The 24,028-nt window shown below is 27.1% G+C and overlaps 3 protein-coding genes across 4 annotated transcripts; 2 read left to right on the plus strand and 1 right to left on the minus strand.

Moving 5' to 3' along the window:
• The first annotated feature begins 208 nt into the window (after positions 1-208).
• Positions 209-4,827, plus strand: LOC134830622 (superkiller complex protein 3). 2 transcript variants are annotated; one of them, XM_063844165.1, is made up of 6 exons: positions 209-390; positions 453-667; positions 730-940; positions 1,000-1,348; positions 1,421-1,679; positions 1,737-4,827. In XM_063844165.1, exons 1-6 carry the CDS (start codon positions 301-303, stop codon positions 4,375-4,377), a joined length of 3,765 nt encoding a protein of 1,254 aa, XP_063700235.1. In that variant the 5' UTR covers positions 209-300; the 3' UTR covers positions 4,378-4,827. The 2 variants fall into 2 exon arrangements, with proteins under 2 accessions (XP_063700235.1, XP_063700236.1); XM_063844166.1 differs by lacking the exon at positions 209-390 and having other exon boundaries at positions 562-667; positions 730-757; positions 834-940.
• A 1,944-nt stretch (positions 4,828-6,771) lies between these two features.
• LOC134831880 (uncharacterized) lies at positions 6,772-8,345 on the plus strand. The gene is made up of 5 exons (XM_063845710.1): positions 6,772-7,028; positions 7,087-7,221; positions 7,291-7,430; positions 7,487-7,547; positions 7,613-8,345. Exons 1-5 carry the CDS (start codon positions 6,864-6,866, stop codon positions 8,237-8,239), a joined length of 1,128 nt encoding a protein of 375 aa, XP_063701780.1. The 5' UTR covers positions 6,772-6,863; the 3' UTR covers positions 8,240-8,345.
• Positions 8,346-15,406: 7,061 nt separating this feature from the next.
• LOC134829498 (transcription factor Sox-19a-like) lies at positions 15,407-22,642 on the minus strand. Its single transcript, XM_063842579.1, has 2 exons — positions 21,829-22,642; positions 15,407-20,280 (listed from the first exon to the last, which is right to left on the minus strand). The coding sequence occupies exons 1-2, from the start codon at positions 21,937-21,939 to the stop codon at positions 18,985-18,987; spliced, it is 1,407 nt and encodes a 468-aa protein (XP_063698649.1). The 5' UTR covers positions 21,940-22,642; the 3' UTR covers positions 15,407-18,984.
• Between the last annotated feature and the right edge of the window lie 1,386 nt (positions 22,643-24,028).

Raw genomic sequence — 24,028 nt, forward strand, 5'->3', positions numbered from 1 at the left:
TATCACTTATTCACTTATTCAGAATTTTTCTCACCAAATTACTTTTGCACTAAAAACGATAAGTTCAACAAAGTCACCACAAGGACGGAATTCTTATTCACCTGATTATTTTGGGGTGTGTTAAATAAGGTGTATTTTGATATGTGTTTTCATCCCAAGACACAATCATAATTCGTTGCCTTATTTTCTTTTCTTGCTTCAACTCTTAAATAGTTAGTACAAGTGTACTTATAATCTCTGTTTTAAAATACTTTGAAATAATTTTAATATTGATATATTCCACTTGATGCTTCTACCAAAATGAGTTCTAAAGATATTAAACGTAAACTTAAAGAAGCTCGTGAGCTAGTAAAATTGAAAGAATTTCCTGAGGCCATTAACAGATGCCGGGTACCTATTAATAATTGAATATAAGTAATATATCATTTTAATGATGTTTGTTCTCACTTTAGGAAATTTTGCAAATAGAAAAAGACAATTATTTAGCTTTAGTAATGTTGGGAGCATGTTATCAAGATTCAAACAAAGAAGAAGCAACTAAATATCTTAAGAGAGCAATGGAAATATCAACATCAAATGACCAAAATCTGGCTTTACTGGGCTTGATGTCTTGCGCTCCTGAAGAAGATTTACCAATGGTATTTCTTAAATTGCTAAGACAACAGCCGTGAGAAACACGTACATTTGAAAAGCATAATAATGATATAAAATACCTTTTTTATTCTGCAGGGAAAAATGTAAAGAAAATTATAAAAAGGTATTAAATGCATGCCTCAGTGTATCAGATGTAACATCACTTATAAAATCTTTTTACGATGAAACAAAATATGTAGCATCCGATTGCAAAGCTAATGAATTACGATTGCAATTAGCTTGGTCTATAATTGTTGAAATATTAATGCAGAATCCAGATAGAGCAGAAGATTTGTTTATGGATATTGTAAGTTAATGTTTATTTGGTAATCAGTTTATTTGGTTAAGACTTTGGTAATCTTTCAGTTTGAAGAAGCTCTAGAATTTACTATAATAGACCAAAACATTTCGAAACGCCAAGAAAGATATGGTCGACTTATAGGGATCTTCTATAAAAAACGCAAACATGAACATTTATTGAACATACTTGTAGAAGCTATTGACATTTATGTGAACGAAACATATTTTTTGGAATGGTTCGCCAAAATATACATTGATATGCCTGATTATGTTGAAATGAAGGTTAAAAATACGTCAAAATACATCCAGGATTTAATAAAAAGAAATTCATTATCGAAAGTTGGATTAATGGCCCAAGCTATAATATTTTATAGGGCTAGAAATTTTCAAAATGCACGCGATAGTGCACTTGCAGGTGCATATTTGCTTTCTTAAAGTCTGACAAAAAAATTTTATATTCATATTACCTATATTAAATCTCTTTCAGTTTACAAGATTGAACCAAAGTGGCACAAATGCATTAATCTCTTGTACGATATCTTCATAAACTTAGGGGCTTTTTCAACGGCTGAGTGTTTGTATAATCAAAACTCAGAAGTCATTCCAATTGATATACGGATTGTTAGGTGTTTAGTTTATCAAAATGATGTAGACAAGTCGATGAAAGGTATTGACCATTGTAAATATCTCTTAATTAAAGAACAAGAACCAACCAAGCAAATTGAAATTCTTATACTTTTAACAAAGTGAGGTTTAATCTTTTTAATTTTTATTATAATTTAATTGTTTTAATCTTATTTTAGGGCATTTTTGAGTTGTGAGGAATTTGATCGTGCTGATAAGACGATTAAAAAATTGGAATCTTTGAATTGTGCCTCAGATATAACTTCTACGTTAAAATTTTTAAAATCATCTCAAAGCAAATCATTATTAACAAATGAACATTTTTCTACGAACGATGTACTTTTGATGGATAGTATGCTCGTCTTAGAAATTGGTTTGACATTTCTAAAACTTAAAGACACAAAAACCGCTATTTTATATATTTTAAAAGCCGCTAAAATGGACAATTCGAATTCTGAAATATTTTACTGGCTTGGAAAAGCTTATAATGAACTTGGTGATAAAGATCGATGTATTAAATGTTTAAAAAAGTCCATTGAGATAGATTTTGAAAATTCAAAAGCTGTGCAACTCTTAAGTGCAATTTACCTTAAACAAAAGGATTTGGAGCAAAACAATGAGTTGTTGCAAAGAGCTATACAATACACCTACATATCTAGTACAAAACGGGCATACTTTCAGCTAGGATTAAATTATTTGGCTAAAAAAGAATACAATGATGCAGTTAATGCTCTCAGATCAGCATTAAGATTTAAAAACCCAGAATTACTATTTTATTCAAGTTTAGGAGATGCCTACCAAGCACGAGGATCGTATAGATCTGCTTTGAATATGTATGAAAAAGCGATGAAAATGAATATCACATGTCCTGAAGATGCAACGTATATTCGTTATCAAATATGCTGTATTTACAGAACTTTACAAAAATTCAAAGAAGCACTGAGTGGATTTGAAAAACTATTGAACGAAAATTGTAATTATGCTCCTGCATTAGTGGGCATCGCAGAGACATTCTATCATCTGGCAATTTTTTATGCCGAACAGCACCGTTATACAAGAGCACGACAGAACGCCCAAAAAAGTTTAAACTATTGTACTAAACTTTTAAAATTAAAATGCGATTTTGTGTATGTTTGGAAACTTTGCGCGGATATTTTTAACTTTGTATGGAAACTTAATAATCAGAATCGCTTTCTGCAATTACCAGAGGAATTTCAAGGGTCAACTAAGGAAAAAGACTGTAATTTGATGCACTTATCAGTCAAATGTCTTTCAAAAGCCATATCACTATGTCCTAACGACCATATTTTATGGAGACAATTGTCAAAAACTTACTTATCATGTACAAATTCATATGTAAAAAATATTAAAATCATAAGACATCTGATAACTTTGGCACATAGGTCGGCAAAGTACGCAATTCAATTGGAGCCAAAATCCTGGGAGAACTGGAATTTACTAGGTGTAATTTCAATTCTTCAACCAGAGAAAAATCTCGCACTTTCTCAACATTGTTTCATACAAGCATTGAATATCGAAAAACGTTCGGAAGTATCATGGTCTAATCTTGCTCTTCTGTATTTATCTCAGGGAAACATTAAATTAGCAAATAACGCATTTGGAAAATGTCAACAAATTAATGAAAAATTTGTCAACGCATGGGTGGGACAAGCAGTTATTGCAGAAAAAATTGGAGATATTGATGAGGCTGTCGATCTTTACAGGCATAGCACCGAGCTTGGTTTCAGTAGACAGTCTGCTTTTGGATATACTAATAGCATTTGTTCTATCCTCAATGAATCTTCAAATTTAAAATCTGTTCTTCCAAAATACTCATATTTGATGAATAACATGAATGCTGTGGTTTTAGCTATAGATCAAATTAATTGGTTTAATGACTGTGTAGAAGCTGAATCACATTACTTGACGAATACCCAGTCATTCTGTTTTTTGGCTCATTTATGTGTTGAAAAAGAGCTTTACATTAATGCTGTGAAAGCATATACGGCAGCGCTTAAATTTGCTGACCTCGACAACAAACAACAAGACAATATTTTATGTGACCTTGCATTTGTGTACATAAAACTGCAAAAATTTCATTTAGCCATTGAGACATTTAAAAAAATGTCAAGATCCCAGCTCAAATCTACAGTTGGTATGGCGTTGTCATATTTTAAATCACATGATTATGATACGTCGTACAATATTTATGGTAATGCATTGGAATCATTTTCAAACGATGTACAAAAATCATCAATATTAACTGCAATGTCATCAATTTTATATCTACATCAAGGAGAAACAGATGCTAAAACTCTTCTTTTTCAATCATTCTGCGAAAAAAATTTATCAGCATTTTTCAGTTCATGCTCTATGGGTCTTCTTCATGGAGATTTTCAGTTAGCTAAATTGGCAATAAACCAAATGAAAAAGTATGAGTACGATCCTCAATTTGGAAATGATATTGTTTTTGTAACTACTCAATATTTATTATTGACCAGTAGCACAAAAAAGGCGATCAATTACGTGTCGACCATGATTCATTGTTTTCCTGATAGATCAGAATGGAGAAGAATTCTCAGTAATATAATGATTAGTTCAGGTGAAAAAAGTTATGATGTATCTGTAGCCAGGTTAACTTCAAGCAACATTTTACTAGACAAAAGCTACAGCGCAGTAAACACAGCTCAACTATTAGCTTTAGCTTCAATATCAATTTCAAAAACGGACCTCCGAAAATCAAAAATATATGCTCAAAAGGCGATTTTTTTAAACCCTGTGTGTAAAGAAGCTTGGATTGCTTTTCATAGATTCTATTAAATCGGTTTGTTTACATAAAACTTTAATTTAATTCAAAAATCATTCTAGAAATAAAAAAAATACTTTATGAGCGCAAAATACATATATTTGTTTTTTTTTTATAAAGTCTATTTAATGAAAAAAAAAGAACTTTATTTATTACTGACAATTTGAAAATTTCGAAAACTAATATGGTGCAGTTTTTAAAGTCATCATCATTAAAAATCTCCATGCCACTTATAAACTAAAATAATATTATTAAATACAATACAATAATGTTTTATTTTTTCGACTTAATTTACATGAGATGACTATACTTAAGTTACATAAATAATTTTATAAACTTTTAAAGGGACTCTACAAGGCACAGATTTTAACGGTAAAGGATATCACAATAAATAGACTAATTAAAACTAATATCACAGCATCACGATTCGATCCTTTGATGGGACATGGCCGATGGCATTTGGTGGAGACGTCACATTTTGGTACATGAAAAGAAAACATAAAAAAACGAATCAAAAGCCAGTGCCCCAAATGTTCAAATTATTTTGATTAGGACTCACCTACTAGAGATGCATCCCACGATGAATTAGGGGTTGACTTGTTGTCGTCGGCTGTGATGATGGCAGAGTCCGATGGTGAAGCGGGGCAACGGCCAATTGGCATTTTGTTGAGACGTCATTTTTGTTAAACATGAAATGATATTTAAAAAATCAAAAGCCAGCGCAAAAATTCGAAATATTATTAAATGTCCTTATTTTATCAATGAGTAAAGTCTGAAGTAAAATCTGAAAATTTATGTTAAATAAAATCCTTTTAGTTTTTTCATATTCTTGACTATTACATATATGATATATTTTTAGAAGTTGTTTTCTTTTAATTTTCAATGTATTTTTACTGCAAAAATTCAATTTTAGACTTAAAGTTTCATGTGTTTCAAAAATTCTTTAAAAAGTTTCTAAATACTAAGGTACATATATCAGCTGGGTTCAATTTTTGTAGTGCTCTCCTGAACGCTACGGCAGTATAATCGAGCTGAAAGCAGCAAATATTTCTAACGATATAAATATGACATTACTTCCATTATATGTGTAAGTGTGGAGATTTGGCGTTTTCGCAAATTTGCTAAACTTTGGACCTCAATTTTTCATGTTTTAAAAACATGACAGCATAAATGTGTTAAACCGTTAAAATGTGCTCGCCAAGCTCTGTTTATATTTGCTTAATCAGTATTAGCTTCCTCGGGCTTCTGTAGCGTCCAGGAGAGCACTCTAAAAATTAAGATTGGCATTTGAAAATTTGAAATTTTTCAAGATTTTCCGATTTTCTATGAAATATCCGAGTTTTCCCGAAGTTTTCATCAATTTTTACTTTTCATGTTACTCGCGAGACTTCCCTTAACATTTTAAAATTTTTCGCAAAAATGAAAATTCTCCATTTGAAAAGAATACGTCAAAAAACAAAATTAAAACTGTAAATTCAAATTGTAAACAAATCAATAAGGTTTAACTATGAAATCGAATTGTTTTTATAATTATTTTAAAATACATACATCAATTAATATATTGATTATAATTAATACATCAATTTTTTTCGCTTTCTGTCCGATTTTGTCAAAAAAAGTAAAAAATATATATATAAAAATAAATAATAATATATAAATATAAAATAAAAAAAACTCGACATGAGACTAATGGGAACTATTAGGAACTATGGAACTATCCTTTGTGTTGTGAGGTGTAAAAAATGTGAAATGAGGAAAAGCAAAAATACATATTGCATATGCAACATCGAAATGCGGTATAGTATGTGGTTCTTTAGACTTCTACTTTATCTATTTTTGCCATTTTCTTGCATTTTTTCATAGAAAAATCAAGAAAAATTACTGTTTTTGGTAAAATTATTCAAAAAACAATTTTTCTTTAATAAAACGTTTTTATTGAAATGTTGAAGAAATTTTTTTTAAGTCAAGTGACCAAAATATTTTTTTTTGTCAAAATTTTTATTTTAGAAAATTGTTTAATGTTTCTATACTTTTGAATCCAAATTTAATCGTTCTAGACGAGCATTAGTTGTTGTCGAGAGTATTGCTCTTTTATTGATATTCCATTTGAATTTATTAAGAAAACTTTTGTCCTTTAAAGCTTATGAGTTTACATATCTCATCACAAGATGACTAAATTATGACAATAATGATGAAGCTTAGAAAAAATGCGCATGTCCTGAAAGTTCATTTCGAACATTTGTTTTCTACTGATAGAAAGATTCACGTTCTTACATGTACATTTTCATGCTGATTGGTCCATATTACCATTCATTACTTTGGATGCTGTGATAAAACTCCATATAATTTTTTTTTTTAATAAAATTAATAATCTTCAATTTTCAAAAATATACATTTATGAAGTCAAATTTAGGTAAAAATTTTGTCGAAAAAAATTAATGGATAAACAAATCAAAATTTATAAGATAAAGCATTAAAAAAGTTAATTTGTGGAGAAAAAATGGAAATCATGAGAAGTTGGAGTATGTCCGACACCCAAACTTCTGTGCAAGCAAAAACATTTACCAGTGACGAAGAATTTACATTGAAGAATGACAAACATACCGCTTCCATTCTAATCGACCCAAAAGAGGGAACATCAAAACAGATAAATCAAACTATTTACGTAAGACTTTAACGAATTTTATTTTTTGATACAACTGTACTTATATACAAATTTTCAGAGTGGACCCACTGCAAAAAAGACTCCTTCTACTCCAGAGTGCGAAGAAGTTTTGGAAGAGTTGCGAAAAAAGTACTATAATCCACGCGAAGGCTCTTCTAAACAAATGGATTACAGTAATCTAATGGCCCCAAATGTAAGTATAATTATATCATTATATCGAAATACACACATCCTAACATATGTGATTTTTCTATTTTTACAGAAAACTCCCACCATTTGCAAACCTGAAGTAAATCGTTCAGTCCAAATTTTATATGAAACTTACAAAAAAAGGTTTGTCTCTCCACAAAACCAGATCACGATTTGTGAATCTTCCGGAGAGGATGCAATGGAACTATTGAGGTAAATTAAATACAAAATTGTAAATTTGTGCTACATATAAAATGTGAATATTTTAGGTCGTGTGTTCAATGCGCCTTTGATAAAGAGGTTGATTTTTTAGTAAAAAAATTTGTACAAGTAAGCTTAAATTTATTTTTCCACAAAAAAAAACTCTGAATTATTCCAATAAAATTTATCTATAGCTATATTTTGTACCTGCCATGAAGAATTTAAAGGAAAATTTGGGCGAAAACGCAATATCGGATGAAATTATTTGTAGCATTTGTCTTTCTTTAATAGAGAATTCGAAGGCGCAATACCTCAGTAATCTGTCATCAGCGGACACTCAAATTTCCGAAGCAGCATCATTATCGACTGCCACAACGCCAAAAATGGAACTAAGTGAAAGCGATTCTTCAGATAACTCATCTCACAATAATTTTATGGGTAGCATATTACATCAAGCACTCAAACGTAAAAGAATCGACGAAAGTTCTTGTACATTCATGGAAGAGGAAACAAATGGCGAAGAAATCAGTGATGATTTACTGGGCAAAATTGCAGAAGAAATTAGCGAAGAAGATTTGAGTCAAGCATTTTCTTTCGAAGACTCTATGTTATCTGATATTCCTTGTTTGAGTCTTTCGCCACCACCACTCATTGATGTTTTAAATACAGATACAACAGACTTCAAAGTACCACTCCCTCCTATTGAGACAATCAAAGGAGTTTGCGCTCCATTCTCATCATTATTTGTCCCATCAAATACGTTAGTGAATGATTCTTCTGAGCAATGTTTCGATTTTATTGACTTTGATTTTATTGAATGACCTAGCGCATTATTTGACTAACTTTTTACGTCAAAATAATTCTTTTGAATTAATTAAAAATTCCTATTTGAGATAAATCAAAATATTTTCTGCAAAGTCTCATATATATTTGAACGAGTAAATACTACTTTAATCAATTAAAAAGTGAGTAGATTAATTTTAAAAAAACTTTCTTATACTTTTTTGAAGTATGTAAACATTAATCTGATTGATTTTTTTTTCTACTTGCATTCAGCGATCCGATAATCAAATTTGTAAAATACAGTTAAAAATTATTATAAAGAAAAAAGATGTATTTACATTTAATTTAAAAAAAAAACATATTATATAAATGTGACTATCATTGAATTCTATTTGTGCAATACTTACACAGATTTATTACTATAAAACATAAAACTTATTATAATAAAAGCTCAGAATGGTTGTTATAATCGGGCTGTTTAGTAACAAAATTATAATGAATAACATTTTTTATTTATCTTTCAATAATGTAAAAAAATAAAACAATTATTAAAATATTCAAGAAACGTTAAACTCAGATATATAGTAAAAAATAAGCTTACTATGTTAATAGAAAACTTATACTTAAAAATAAAAAAAAACTATCGTTGGTTGTTTAATTAATTGTAAAAATGGTTGTGAAATGATAAAGTACATTTTAAAAACTATCTAAATAACTGTAAGGAAAATAGAGTAAATACAAAAGTGAGTGAGGGAGAATATACTTAAAAAATAAAATGAAATATTGATAGAAAATTAAGAAAAAATATATATGTTTAAAATAAAAATATTATTTTAAATATAATTGTATTAATATTTAACAATATATTATATAGAATATTTAAAATTTATTATCATTAGTTAAAGTAAAACTGTATCTCTAAAATTCCATCCAAACAAAATAAATTTATTCTAATTACAATTTAAGTGAATCACCATAATTTGATTTTTCAAATGTTGCAATACAGATAAATTGAAAATAAAAATGTGAATTTGTTAATATTATTAATGAGTAAATTAATTTTTAATTTAATTATTTTTTTTTACCTTTTTTGTAAAATAATTAATTATTATAATTATACAAGTTTTTATAAAATGTACAAAATAGTAGTCTCCTTATTCCCATATGATTACCGTAATGTAGATTATTCTAATAAAAAATTCCGTTACAAATTAAAAAAATGGTACCTAATAAGTAATTAATTTTTAGACTTTTTTAGTAATTATTTAGACAAATTTTAAATTATTTTTCATTTTTTTACGGAATTTATGATAATATATTTTTATTACATAGACTGACTTCCAGTCATCATTCATTATTGAACTTTTTTAAACTTTTTTGAAACGTTTCTTACAAAAAACAAAAAACTTAAAAAAAATATACTAAAATTTGAAAGATTTCCATATGTCTCAGATAGGTATGTTTGTAGTAGGTATGGTAAACATTTTTTAATATTTCAGTACACAAATTGATAATTCATAATCATAAACCATGCTTATTTATGTTTATCTATGCGCACATTAATATATTAAAAGATAATATGATATCCAATAAATTATATTGGATATACGATTAAACATATCTGAATTAAAATTATCTTGGTTATTCTTGAATTTTGACAAATTCTTCTTATTTTCAATTTTATTTATTTTAAAGAACGTTATAAAATTATTTGTGTTTGTAATTAATTTATATTAAATAAAACTGTTCTACACGAAGTAAATAAGTTTTTCTTTCACAAAATCCAACTTTAAAAGTCTAAAATAACTCAATTTATGAGAAAAATAAAATTTTCAGATTTTTACCAGACGACCTTGGTATTTTAAAATTATGCGTGAACTCTTCCGCTGAATCTTATTGAAACAGAATTTTTGCGATTATAATTATATTTTTTAAGCTTTTTAAAAATTTAGTAGTTTAAAACTCTCCAAATATACAATTTATTAAATGAGATCGGGGGTGCTTAGAAACCAGCACGAAGATTGTCTTAGTCCGAGCCCAGACGCAGGGTAATTTTTATTTTTGTAAGAAATAAGTGTTTTATATTTCGAGTACGATTTTGTACGATTAATAAATTTTTGTGAATTATAACGATTGGAGTCATAAAAGTTTTTCATGATTTCGAGTCTCGAACCGACGACTTTAATATATTTTGATTAACAGGAATAAAACTATTCAATCAAAATTCTACAATAAATTAGAACGTTTTTTTTTTAAATTTGTAGTAAAATTTTTGATTCAAATAACAACTTTTTGAGAATTTACACAATCATGATACATTAGCCTTATAAAATATAAGTTTTTCCAACAATAATTCATTATCAATACCTATCCTATACAAACAAACTATATAAAACTCAGACATATAGAACACATCCAGACAATTTTTATGCATATATACAAAATGCTCACAGACACATATTTTATATACTAGGTAAAGGTTTGAACCTGTTTTTGTCTTTTTACCATACATAACCTAGCCCAATAAAATGAAGAGTAAAAAACCCAATAATTCAGGTTTGCAAAATATTTTAAGTACTATATTTAGTTCTGATTCACGAGTTTTTTTAAATTTAATTGTATAAAAAATGGAAAAAATAAATAGAGTAGTATAAAAAATATAGAAAAATTCGTGGAGGAAACTTAAAAAATTGTATAAAATATATACTGCATTACAAAATGTTACTTTCTTTTGAGAAAATACTTAGAACTATAAAAATTTCTTATGACAAAAAGACCGTGTTCGTCTCATGCAACATATATGCCGACATGCATGCTTACAATTTTAAATAACCTGAAATACCGTTTTTTAAAGAAATTCAAAACATTTTTTTCGATCTAAATAAAAAATAGAGAAAGTAGTCGTCTAAAGAACGACATACTAAACCGCATTTCGAGGTTGCATACGTATCTTTGCTTTTCGTACTCCTCATTTCACATTTTCGAACCCCTCATTTTACATTTTCGAACCCCTCATTTCACATTTTCGAACCCCTCATTTCACATTTTCAAACCCCTCATTTCACATTTTCGAACCCCTCATTTCACATTTTCGAACCCCTCATTTCACATTTTCGAACCCCTCATTTCACATTTTCGAACCCCTCATTTCACATTTTCGAACCCCTCATTTCACATTTGCAAACTCGTCATTTCACATTTTCGAACCCCTCATTTCACATTTGCAAACTCCTCAATTCACATTTTCGTACTCCTCATGACCCTTTCACAATTCCAAGATTTACAAAAAAAAAATTGGGGCACAGGTGACACACACACACACACACACTGACACACACACACACGACAAGTCGAGTTTAATACCGCATTTTTTCTTCGAAATGCGGTAAAAATAAGTTCAATGCAATTGTCGAAATTAATAATAATAAAAAAAAATAAATAGTATTTTTTTTTTTTCAATATTTTTAGTCAATTCGAATTCTAAATATCTTTAAATTAAGGCATTTTTAAAATTTCAGTAAATTTTTACCATTTTTAGAAAATATTTATTTTCGTTAAACTCCAGGCGGGATTACAAAAAATTCATAACCATTATGAATCATAAAAGTACCAATTCATGTACAAATATGCGTTCATATCGTTCATGAACGTTCATAAATGGTAATAATTGATTCATAACATTCATAATTGTTCATAATTTTTCTAAACAAATTATGAATTTATGAAGAATGGATTTTATAAAAATTTTGTTTTTAGTGAAAAATTTTAAAATATAATTAATTTTTTGTCGAAAACATGTTTCAAGTGAAATAAAAAATTATTTTTCAAAATTTAGATAGATTTGGATGAATTTCGAATTTTCAATTGTGGAAATCATTAGTCGTTTTCTGAAAAATTTTAAAAGCAAACTGCCCTACAATTGAAAGTTTTTTGAGATATTTTTTAAAAATTACATGAAAAATTTCATAAAAATGTTAAGCATTTTTAGTTTATTTTCAAAAAATTAATCTTTATTTATTTTAGCGAATATTAAAATTTTAGAATTTTAAAAACTCTTAATTTAAAATTTTATGCTAAATGTAATTTTATATTAAAATTTTCTAAATTAGATTTAGAAATTCGAGCAACTCCCAACAATAAATTTTAAATATTTGATTATACGGGAGCAAGTATTCCAAAAATTAAAAAAAATAAATCTAAAATTTATTAATTTTCATAATTTATAAAAGTTCTGAATTATTTTTATTTCCGAATGTCATATTTTACATCGAAAATTATATTAAGATTTTACAAAAATCTTTTCATTTCAATGAATCATTTTTTGCACTATTGATGAATCACACGAAAATTATGAATTATGAATATTATGAACGTTCATAATTCTCTCGTATACACGTACAAATTTACGTACACGCTATAGCGTTCATAATGCGTTCATAATCAAATTTCGGTTATGAACGTTATTACCGTGGTAATATGAATTCATGAGTAATTTTCCTGATTCATAACTGAAACGATCTCGCCTGGGTTAAACTAATATTTAAAGTCCAATTTTTTTATTTATTTATTTTTTTCATTTAAAACATTTTCACTATTTACAGACAAAAATAGTCAACCCATTTTTTTACTATTTTTGTATTGGGCCAAATGCATTCTAATTAGGCTAGTACACATAACATACGACAACTCCAGCATAATACCGCATTTTTTCTTCGAAATGCGGTCAAAAGGAAAAACCTTGGAAAAAACATTTTATTTTTTTTCTTTAAAAACATAATTCTCTTTAACATATTTTGATTTTCATATTTTACATGTCGACATGTAATTTTTATACTGCGACATGTTTATAGGAAGAACACTAAAAATGAGTATAAAGTCTTAGCGTCAGATAGTGAAACATGATCAAAGTGAAAATGTATTTAAAAAAAGGTACATTAAAATATGTATAGATCGTAATTGATTAATATTTCAGTCAGTGTAGAAAAATATCAGAAAAATACTAATAAAATCATTTTTTTTAAATATATCCTGACTGATGAAACTCTTTATATATATAATAATTATTTAGAAGTATATATTTACTGTAAATAGGCCATATGTCTACAAAGTTTTTCTTCTGTCTGCGTACAATATTGTATTTGTCCTGTCTAGGTATTAGTTTGTAAAATGCAAGTGTACCTAAATGCTATCATTTCAATTTTTCTTAAAGTTTTCATTCGAAATTTCGTGAATCGTTTGAAGTCTATTAATTTTTTAACACTTTTTCAAGGTCCTTTTAGCTTAGAATAAAGGAAGTACCTAGTATGATTTTACATTTCAGTCGCTTTAAATAATTAAAAATGAAATTAATTATTTTCTTGTGCAAAATCATCTGTTATAAAGGTAAAAATATAATCAGTTTGTAAACAAAATAAGTGATAATGAACCATTACTGACCCAAATAAATATAACATTTCTACTTACCTGTATGAAAAATTTTGTAATTTATGTAAGCATTAGGAAAATAATTCTGTAAAATAATTAATCTGAAACTAAATTTAATTATTCAGTTCAATAATGCAATTTTTAAGAGTTTTCTCAAATAACAATTCATAATTTATTATATACTAAAAATATATTTGTCTTTATGACATTCACACAAACATATGATGTGTGAGGTATCAATAACCTTGTTAAGGCCACTAGTCATAATGCACAGACGTTCGTTAACCTTTTTTTCAGTTATATACACAAATATACCATTCTTTTATTCATATATGAAAAATATATGAAAAATTATCTGTTATAGCTGCATACTGGGGGTAAAATATTCACTTTTAATATAATTAGAATATCAAAAAATCGTAAAGCATATGTGAATGCTGTTTTTCAGTAAAATAAAGAAAATAAAATGAAACAAGGACAATTCGTTGAGTTTGGTAATTCTTGTAGAAATAGGCATCCTTGTGATAGTTTGCTTGGAAATTTGAGAAAACGATGTTTAACAAAATAGTCAAAATGAAGAAAACAGAGGATAGCCGACAAACTATTTTCAGTAGAACCGACGGTCAAATCAACAGTCAACTCGACAACTTGAATATTATCATCAAGAAAACAAAAAATGCAATTTTTGGAGACCTAAGGAAAAATCAATTAAATTGGGGAAACTAAAGGAATCAAAATTTTTGAAGGCTCTTATTTCTCATCAGGTACTCATTCAAATCATTCTAAAAAGAACGACTTTGCTACACTGTTGTTCAAGGTTTTAAAGTAATGCTCAGAATAGTAAAAAAAAATAAATCAGGAGTTTTTAAGGTAAAATTATGAGACGAGAATAGCAAAAAATTAATTTCCCATTTTCGTGGGAACGGCGTAGAGATTTAGACACACATTTTTTTTTTTTTTTTTTGATTTTATTAAAATATTTATTATTTTTATCAAATACTTAAAGTAATTTCTATGTGTTATTGGAAATACAAAATATGTATTCAAGAAATCATATGTAATCTTCTTTACAAAATTATTTCACATATTCAATATTGGCTCTTATTGTTATTTTAAAAGTAAAAAGATAAAAACATAAACTACTGCAATGTTATTTTGATTGCGTTGGTACCGAATTTAATTTTTATAAATTATTATTTATATTTATGTAAACTATTCATATAAATTTAAGCTTTCTAATATTTTTTTCACATTTGATTTTTTAAGAATACAATTAGATACACGGTCACAGATGCCATTATCATTTTATTTTAAAATTAGTTTTAAAATTATGTTTAATATCAATTTTAATTTAATCAAGATTCAATATGAACATTGAAATACGTTTTAAGTCTTTTTTGAAATGAAAATGTTACTAAGAATTATGTGCTGATCAAAGCAATGTAAAAAATTCAAATATTTTAATTCAATAATTTTCACCAAACAAGTTTTTGTATGAGTATGAGTACATTTTATATAATCAAAAGACAATTATCATTCAGAAAATTTCAAAAACTGTATTTCAGTAGATATTCATATTGACCTAAGAACTACAATTTTCTTAAAATCTATCAAAAATGTATCCAAATTTAGAGAAATCATACATGTACAAAAAATGATTTAACTAACATCACTTTTGGTAAATGTTACACTTAAATATTACATATGATGTAAAAAATAGGTATAGCTAAGAAACCTTAAAACTATTTATGTTAATTATATCATATGAAAGACTTTCTGGGATCTACACTTATTTAATTTTGTTTCTGTATAATTCACAATTTGACATTATTTAAGTAACAATTTTAATGATTTTCATTTTTTTTTTTATTAAATATGTTTTTCACATATGACATATGACTCCGCTACACTTATGCTTAGTAAAATCAATCTTTTTGATAAAAACAGCCATAAATATATGAAGAAATTCCGTTATATACTTTCACTGTTGATTATTTTCGTCAGACTAATATGCAGTTCTTATACTATGTTGAATTTTATTTTATTAAATATTTTATTTTTTTTTTGTTTCTTAATCTTATTTTTTGACAGTCATAAAAAGTTCTTATTAGAAAAAATTAACAATAAAACTTGCACCGCTTAATTTTGAAAAAAAAAAAATGAAATTTTTAATATCGTTTTTTGCGGGTGTGTTGCATTTATTTTGCTTTTGCACTGTACATATAGAATAAATTTAATTAATAAAAAATAATTTGTTAAATAATTGCGCGTTGTTTTTTTGTATTTTTTTTTAATTTGTGCAGAAATCCAAATTATTGCTGATTATTTTTTAAATCACAGTATTGAATCGAAAATTATGAGTGAGCTTTATTACATTATATTTAACAGTTGAAAAATTTGCTTTGCAACGTTTGGTTTAAAATCTCCTATGTATTTTTTTTATTTTATTGATTTAGATGAATTATTTCACAGCCTGTTTAAAATACCTGAATACTATGATTTTTGTTGATTTTTTCTCTCGAAATAATTTGGACAAGCAAATGATATACTTTTATGGCACAAAGTGACACCGTTACAATACACAAGGTTGCAGTTTACTTCTATTGCCCTTCTTATGTGTTTTTAAGAATATGAAATGTAAAAATAAGGTGGGAACGGTTTCTGCATATAAATAAATAACATTTATCAGTACATATTTTTAAAATTTTTCATATTTCAATCCCTAAACAATGTTTCACGTATTTTGAAAACTAAAACATTAAACGCAAAAAAATAATGAATCAAACATTCTTGAAGAATTATATGATTAATTATCAAACTAAACAGAAATTTAAACGTTTTTACTAAATATAATGTACAAAACTTATTTTGAATGAGATCATTTAACGATGTTTTAATTTTGTCCGTTTATATAATAATGGTTTTGCAAATGCATGATTGTATTTTGTTGTTATTTTATTGAAGTATCTATTAAAATAGAATATTTTTATTAAATAGAGGAGATATGAGATTTATGAAAATGTTACGTGAATTTAAGATATTTACTTCTTTTTTATAATTTACTTGGAGCTCTATAAATATCTGAGTTGCACAGCCAAAGTTTTTAATTGGCAGTATATCTGTTACTATTCATGTATTTTTATTTTTGTAGCTGAAAAGCTCATAAATTATAGAAAATGTCTAAAAATCAAGTCACTGCAAATTTTACTGGCCTCTTACTGGAGAATCACGTTTTAAACCGTGAATTATTTTTACCAGGTTTACAATTATTACAATTACAATTGAAGTCTAGCTAAGACCGCTCCAAATGAAACCCATTAGTTTTGTCTGAAAACAGCTCACTTCCAAATTACAGTGAAAATTCTATCATAGGGCGCCCAAAATGCAAATATCTGTACCAATAAGAGAATATTAACTCTGAAGTTTTATGATGTAAGTGTAAGCAGGGCTACTTTTTTAAAAAGAATTAAAAATAAATTTAAGACTTTATGTAAAAATTAAATTTATGTAAATGACTGCGACTTTATTTGTCGAATAAATAAATAAAGTAATAGGGCACATCAACAACCGGAGTGTAAAAATGTTACCGGGAGCCAACATAATATTGTTTTAGGTATTCGGGTCATGCATTTTGGGTCAAACCATGGGGGATAAGAAATTTTATTGATTTTTGTATTTGGTGCTTTTTCGTATGGAAAGCTTGTAAAGTTTTGAATTTGTTTTGTGAACTTATTTCTAAAAATAATTTTTAAATTTTTTTGCTCTTAAAGAAAAAGATTAATGGTTTTTGAATCGAAATAGTTTAAAAACGAAACAAGATAAGCTTTTAATCAATTCAGTTATTTTTACAGAACTTATTAAAAAAACCACGTAAAAATTTAAAATCTTAAGAAAAAGCCTAAATTGCTTTTCTTTTGTCGGCAATATGTATGAGATGAAGTCAAAAAGTATTTAACGTGTTATAAAATTTAAAAAGTATATGCTTAAAATGTATACCAATTGTTAGAAAAAACAAAAAAAAAACAAATTGCCTGTATATTGCAGATATTACGGCTTGCAAGACATTACTTCTTCATAGTTGAAATTCTTTTATTTGTTATAAATAATGGTAAAAACATTTTTTTGAACAAACTTTAGCAGATCGTTCTATTTTCATATAAGAATGCTTAATAATTTTTGTCCCTTCACTCATTTGGAAAAAAAAATTTTTTTTTTGAAAAGCTACCATTTTTTTTCTTTTTTATTTAATTTATTTTAATTACTTTATATCATTTCTATCAAAAATATTGATAAATAATCAATTAATTGATTAAATTTTGTCATTTTGTAGTATATGTTCCATATACTACTTTGTTTTTGGTGCACAAAAAAGTCCATTTTCGTGATACCCTATCGAGAAAACGTCGAAAAGTTGACTGAATCAAAGGCGGTAAGGTGCTAAACGACAGTAAACTTTCCCAAGAATTCGAATTCATGCTTAAAATTTCCCGGCTTGAACAAAAAAATCTGGAGCCCAGGCCTCAAAGTTAGAAAAAATGACTTTTTTTGGGCAAAAAAATATCCATATATTCATAGCCGAGAAATTTTTGAAAAAAAATAAATTTTTTCAAAGAGGCGGACTGGGACCCAAAAACGGCCCAGGCATTTTAATGAACAGCCTCAAATTCTTAAAAAAAGGGTTGAAAATCAAATTATTTATTAGTAAACGGACATTTTAGTAAAAGGTATTTTGAAAAAATTGATAAAAATTTCAATAGCAGTAGTGTTCATTTTTTATCTACAAATTGTATTTAAAGTTCGTGTTTTTTTCTCAAACATGACACGGTCCACGGGGCATTTGCCCAAATGCCCATATGGCCAGTCCACCGGGAGTATGGAAAAAACTTTTGTGTAAATTCGGGCTTTCAAATGTTTATTTTTTTATAACTCATTTCTCATAAACTAAACATCATAACGGGTACACAAAAGGACTATGTAACAAACATACACTACAATTCGAATTTGCTTAGCTAATTCAAGGTACTTTTTTTCATATTTCGAAAAAAATATCCGAACAAAAAATTCGAATGAATTTGGAGCGGTCTAAATTTTTATAAAAAAAAATATTTTTAGAAGCTCTTATCACTATTTGGTAACAAACGATGACTTGCGTTTGTAACTTATTGTATACTATTTTTATCAAATTTATATTGTTTTATATGGGATTTGACGGAAATTTGAGATCTGAGGAAAAAAGAAAATAAACCATGCAAAATTTTCGATATTGTTTGACTTAAATGTTAGTTCTTAAATTATTGAGAAGCTTAATAAAGTTTAGGTTTATTAATGTCAATGAAAACTCTAATACAAGAGTTTATTTTTATAGAGAGTTAAAACTACTGATTGGAATACCACATTCTGAAAGTACGTCTTGAGTACTGATACCGGAAAAGTCCAAATGACTACCTGAACAAGAGCTTGTTGATTCAAATTGATTCAAGTCCAACTCAGTGAAATCGTTCGTACCTATACCTCCAAATAAATCGTCTATTACCATAGTATTTTCCGTTTTGGCAGTAAAGTTGCAGTATCCATTTATGTTTGCATTAGCAAGAAGACCATTTGATGCTGAAGCCTGGATTTGATCATTGTTTAAGTTATAATGATCTATACCACATAATACATTACTATTTAAAGTTACGGTGGAGTTTATGTCATTGCTTATAATACATTTCATATTCAATCTATTATGCGTATTTAAATTTGGTTCCATGTCAACTGCTGAGCTTGTTAAATATTCGTTGACACTTTCTGTATCAAATAAGAACTTGGATGATGTGGTAGAATCTTTAAGGGTTACACATTCATCATCAGTGTATGGACCTCCTATGTAAAATTTAGTTTGTCCAACATTGCTAATATCTGAGGAGATAGATTGATTGATGCGTAGTGCTGAACTTGAAAGAATATCTTCTGCGGTTGTGTCATACGTATTTATAATTGATCGCTCTTCAATGGACGAGTAATCCAAACAATTTAGATCAGTGTCAAAAAGAGGAATTCTTTGTTCTGTCATTGATGGTTCTGGTGAGACCAATGAGTTTTCCTCATAGTAGGCGGCACTTTCAGGTGAGTTGGGAGAATTTTGATTAGGAAATACGCTAAGATGTTGTCCGCGGGGACTAATAGTTGCCTCATTTATAACATTGTAAGAGTCTGTTGTTTCTAGAGCAAGTTTTATTTTTAGTTTTGAATTAGAGTGATTTGAACTATTTGAGCCGCTACTATTTTTGTTGTTATTTGAATCATTTTTATTAACACGTCCACTATAAACGACCCCGTTACGTTTTCCCTTTTTAGTACTACTAGACATCAATGGGTTTTGTGAAGTTGATGATGATTTTGCTGCTGTAGAACTTTTTGTTTGTTTCTTTTTAGGACGGTATTTGTAAGATGGGTACTCTTGTTGGTGCAATTTGCGTAAACGTTCCGCCTCATCAATGAAGGGTTGCTTTTCAGATTCGCTTAACGCTTTCCATCGAGCACCTAAGCTTTTGGAAATGACAGCATTGTGCATGTCTGGAGTTACTTCACATATTTTGCGACGTTCAATTTGACTCCATACCATGAAAGGGTTCATTGGTCTTTTTATGTGGCCTGGACTGTGTTTCTTTGTCTGCAAGAAAAAAAATTATTAGTTTTTAAAATATTTTAAAAGTCGAAAGCAATTTTTCAACAAAAACATCATGTATCGACATTGCAATATTCATAAATTCTGAATCATTCAATGAAAGTTACATTAAAATTATTCAAATAAAAAAAAACATAATTTGAAATATGGTTTTTATAAGTAAATAATACTCGTAGTTTTTTTTTCAAATATAATAGATTTTTAAAATTCTATATTCACATATATATATATATATATATATATATAGGTATATTTTGTCGTCGACTCTGCGCAATTAACGATGAATAGATAGATGCACGAGACGAGGTCAATGACATTAATTTAATTTAATACGTTTATATGTTCATCCGTAATTCAGTAAAAATAAGTTGGTATTTACTTAAATATATATATTCCTTATTGTAATTCCTCGTTCAAGTTTATTGCGTCCCAATTTTCAACAAGATTTTTACAACTCATTGGAAAATTTTGAATAAGGTCACAACAATATTTAACTGTTTACATTTTTACCTATTTTTTTTTTTTTATAATTCTCAGGAAAAATTTTCTAACTTTTTTTAAGCATGGATTATCTTCAGAAATTCTGAAGAAAATTATACATTTCAGGAGTCCTATATACTTGATAACACATTGAAATTGAAAATATTTTTTAATTTTTTTGGTTCTAGGCCTAATATTTTTCAAAAGAAAAAAAAATTCCAAAATTCAATTTCAAATTGAAAGTAATGTTTAAAGGTTTTAGACTATTTATAAACATTAAATACCAGATTGTTTGGCACCTCAAAATGATAATTTTGGCAAATATGATGTTTGAAGCGTGCCAAAAATTATTTATTTTAAAACACATAGATTAATGACATGCTGCAGTTTAACAAAATTGAATTAACTTCATATTTTCTGTTCTATAGCGTACTCATGGAGGTGATTGTACCTATCCTTTCAATGTCAAGAGAGAAGAAAATATATTTTTTTATATCTTATATTCACACATTTTTTTATCGACATATTAAAATATAAATATTAGAGTGATTCATTTTCAATATATCAGCTGTGTGCAATGTCTGTATATATTTTTAAATGTGTAGGTAACATACCACTACATTGAAAATAAATACAAAGAAACGCAATACTAAAAAAATAAAACAGGAAATTGAATGGCTTTTTGTTTAAGTACTGAATATTTTTTCTAATTAACTCACATTTGGTCCTATTCATTCTGATTTTATTTTAAACTTTTTTTTTATGATTTTCGCAATAAATTATTGATTTTACTGTTTTTTTTTTTAATATTTTTGCTCGAAAATCATTTATTTTTATATCATAATTATTATTAGTCACTATATTTGTTATATTTTTGTACGATTTAAGAAATTTTATTAATTGCCATTCATAACGGAATAGTTTTTATTGAAGGCCAAACATTTAATACATATATATATATGGTTAGTAATACATTCTGTACCATTTTTTCACTAAAAATCAAATTGAAATATTGGTTTCTAAAGCGTTACTTTTTTATTGAAATATACATACCTGTGTTGCATCACTATATGGCGTACTAGAATTTTGGTCAATCAGCTGGGATCCAAAAACAACAGAGTCATTTTTAAGACTGTTGTTCATATTTCTTTTTCCGTAATCCATTTTGTGAGCTTAGGAATCTTCGGAATGTAACATTACAAAAAACGACTATAGATGTGTAATTTCAGCATCATTTAAAAATTATTTAGTTAATGCAAATATCACTTTCAATATAAAAAAAAACTGTATTTATGGGCAGTTATTGTTGTGTTTTTATAAAAAATAAGAATATTAATGCATGGCAATAACTTAATTTAACAATTTTTAGTCACTGTTAGTTTTTTATAATTATTTTTTAAAGCTTTTTCGTTCTACTTTTTCTTTTTGATTAGGGTTTGGTCACAGCTGTTGTTTATTATGGATAGAATTATAGTTTTTCACTCTTGGTACAGTTTTCACACAATTTTTTGACGTTTCTTTTTTCATTTAATGGTGAATTATTGCTTTGTTTTTAAGAAATGCACTTCAAGATTGATTGGAAACATAGTTTTGTCATTTTTTCAGTAAAGTTTAATTTAACTTGCTTTTAATTAATATTCTATATAATTTCAACCAAACACTTCCTATCTCGTCTGATATATGCATTCAAATAATAATTTCAAACTGTTATTAGTTTATTTTATATAGTAGAAAATTCTTGTTGTATGTAAAATGTAAGTGTGTTTATTTATACGTATTATTGTGTGTGTGTTTATAAAATGTAAAATTTATATGGATGAAGAAGGATGTGTTCTCCTCTTTGCACTTTATTTTTTGAAACGTCCGTTTGTTCTGGTTTCTGAATAATAACTAAAACTGCTCCCCATAATAATAGTAGTAAAGCAATCCTGTGTTGAGTTTCGTTTGCGTAGATTGTCGAACGAAAATTCAAACAAAAATTGCACAGACTTGCATGAGAAAAAAAATTTACTAGAGCGCATTTTTAAAAAATTATATTTTTTCTAGCAAAAATATTCCAACATGATACAACTTGTTTTTTTTTCATTTTGTTCTACATTTTTATACATATAAAAACTAGAAATGATAGTAAAAAATTATGTAGAAAATATATAAATACAGAATACTGACAAAAATAAATGTTTGTTGAAACGAAATTTCATTCAAATTTACTAAAAACATACAAAACCTGATTTTGTACAGCACACATGTACAATATTTATTTGTACAGTGCGCGTATATTATTTATCTTCACTTTATATACATCGATTTATATAAATACATAGATGTACAGTAATTGCGTCGTACTATTTATACAATAACAGCTGGTACTGCTTGCAACACCAGTAGAAATTCACGATTACTTCGTAGTATTTATAAAAAGTAAACAAAAACATATAGCAACAGCTTATATTGCAATACCATATGCAAGATACGTTTGCTTATGTTCGGAATCAGCTGACAAATTTATAAATGTATAAAGTAAATACATACGTATATATAAATATAAAAGGAACTGCGCAATATAAAATATACTTAAAATTAGCAGCGCAACAATCAAATTGTTTAAAAACCAACTAAAACACATACAAATATACAGGACAAAATATATTAGAATACTCTGACCAAGATTTAATTATGCCTTTGTAAATAGAATACCTTCAGAAATTCAATGAATCCCACAAAAAAACCCAAAGTATCCATTGGCATCCATTAAATGCATATTTTACAAATATATAAACATTATTTTTATTTTAAAAGCATTTACTGCAACAGTTTTCTTATGTAGCACAAACCTTATATATACTAATAATTTCTAACAACGCAATAAACATACACAATTCAAAAGTATACATGTGTTAGTGTAATAATTTTATACCAACATGTATTTAATATAAAATAAATAAAATCAATATGTACATATATAATATACATGTATATACATATATGCATATATATATAATATATATATATATGTAAACTAAACATATGTATAATAGTTATAATTATATGCTGAGAGTCCCGACTTAAATCGTATTATTTGTTCCTTTTAAGCCTATATTTTGTTGAATTTTATGTTTGTTAAATGTTAGCTGATCTTCACATAATTTTTAATTTATACATATACTGATTAACTTTTTCTTGTAAATGTACAGTACATAATTGAGCCTTTTGCATCTATGCTAAGTTTTTTTGAACTTGACAATATTTTGTG

This window comes from Culicoides brevitarsis, chromosome 2, assembly GCF_036172545.1.
Source record: "Culicoides brevitarsis isolate CSIRO-B50_1 chromosome 2, AGI_CSIRO_Cbre_v1, whole genome shotgun sequence".
NCBI classification, from domain to species: Eukaryota; Metazoa; Arthropoda; class Insecta; order Diptera; family Ceratopogonidae; genus Culicoides; species Culicoides brevitarsis.

Bases quoted from the DNA above. Each gene is read 5' to 3' on its own strand.
- LOC134831880 (XM_063845710.1), top strand. From the start codon at position 6,864: ATGGAAATCATGAGAAGTTGGAGTATGTCCGACACCCAAACTTCTGTG. The intron at 7,431-7,486 runs GTAAATTAAATA...TGAATATTTTAG, and splicing joins GATGCAATGGAACTATTGAG to GTCGTGTGTTCAATGCGCCT. The intron at 7,548-7,612 runs GTAAGCTTAAAT...ATTTATCTATAG, and splicing joins TAGTAAAAAAATTTGTACAA to CTATATTTTGTACCTGCCAT.
- LOC134829498 (XM_063842579.1), bottom strand. From the start codon at position 21,939: ATGGATTACGGAAAAAGAAATATGAACAACAGTCTTAAAAATGACTCT. The intron at 20,281-21,828 runs GTATGTATATTT...TTTTTCTTGCAG, and splicing joins CATATAGTGATGCAACACAG to ACAAAGAAACACAGTCCAGG.
- LOC134830622 (XM_063844165.1), top strand. From the start codon at position 301: ATGAGTTCTAAAGATATTAAACGTAAACTTAAAGAAGCTCGTGAGCTA. The intron at 391-452 runs GTACCTATTAAT...TTCTCACTTTAG, and splicing joins AGGCCATTAACAGATGCCGG to GAAATTTTGCAAATAGAAAA. The intron at 1,349-1,420 runs GTGCATATTTGC...AATCTCTTTCAG, and splicing joins ACGCGATAGTGCACTTGCAG to TTTACAAGATTGAACCAAAG.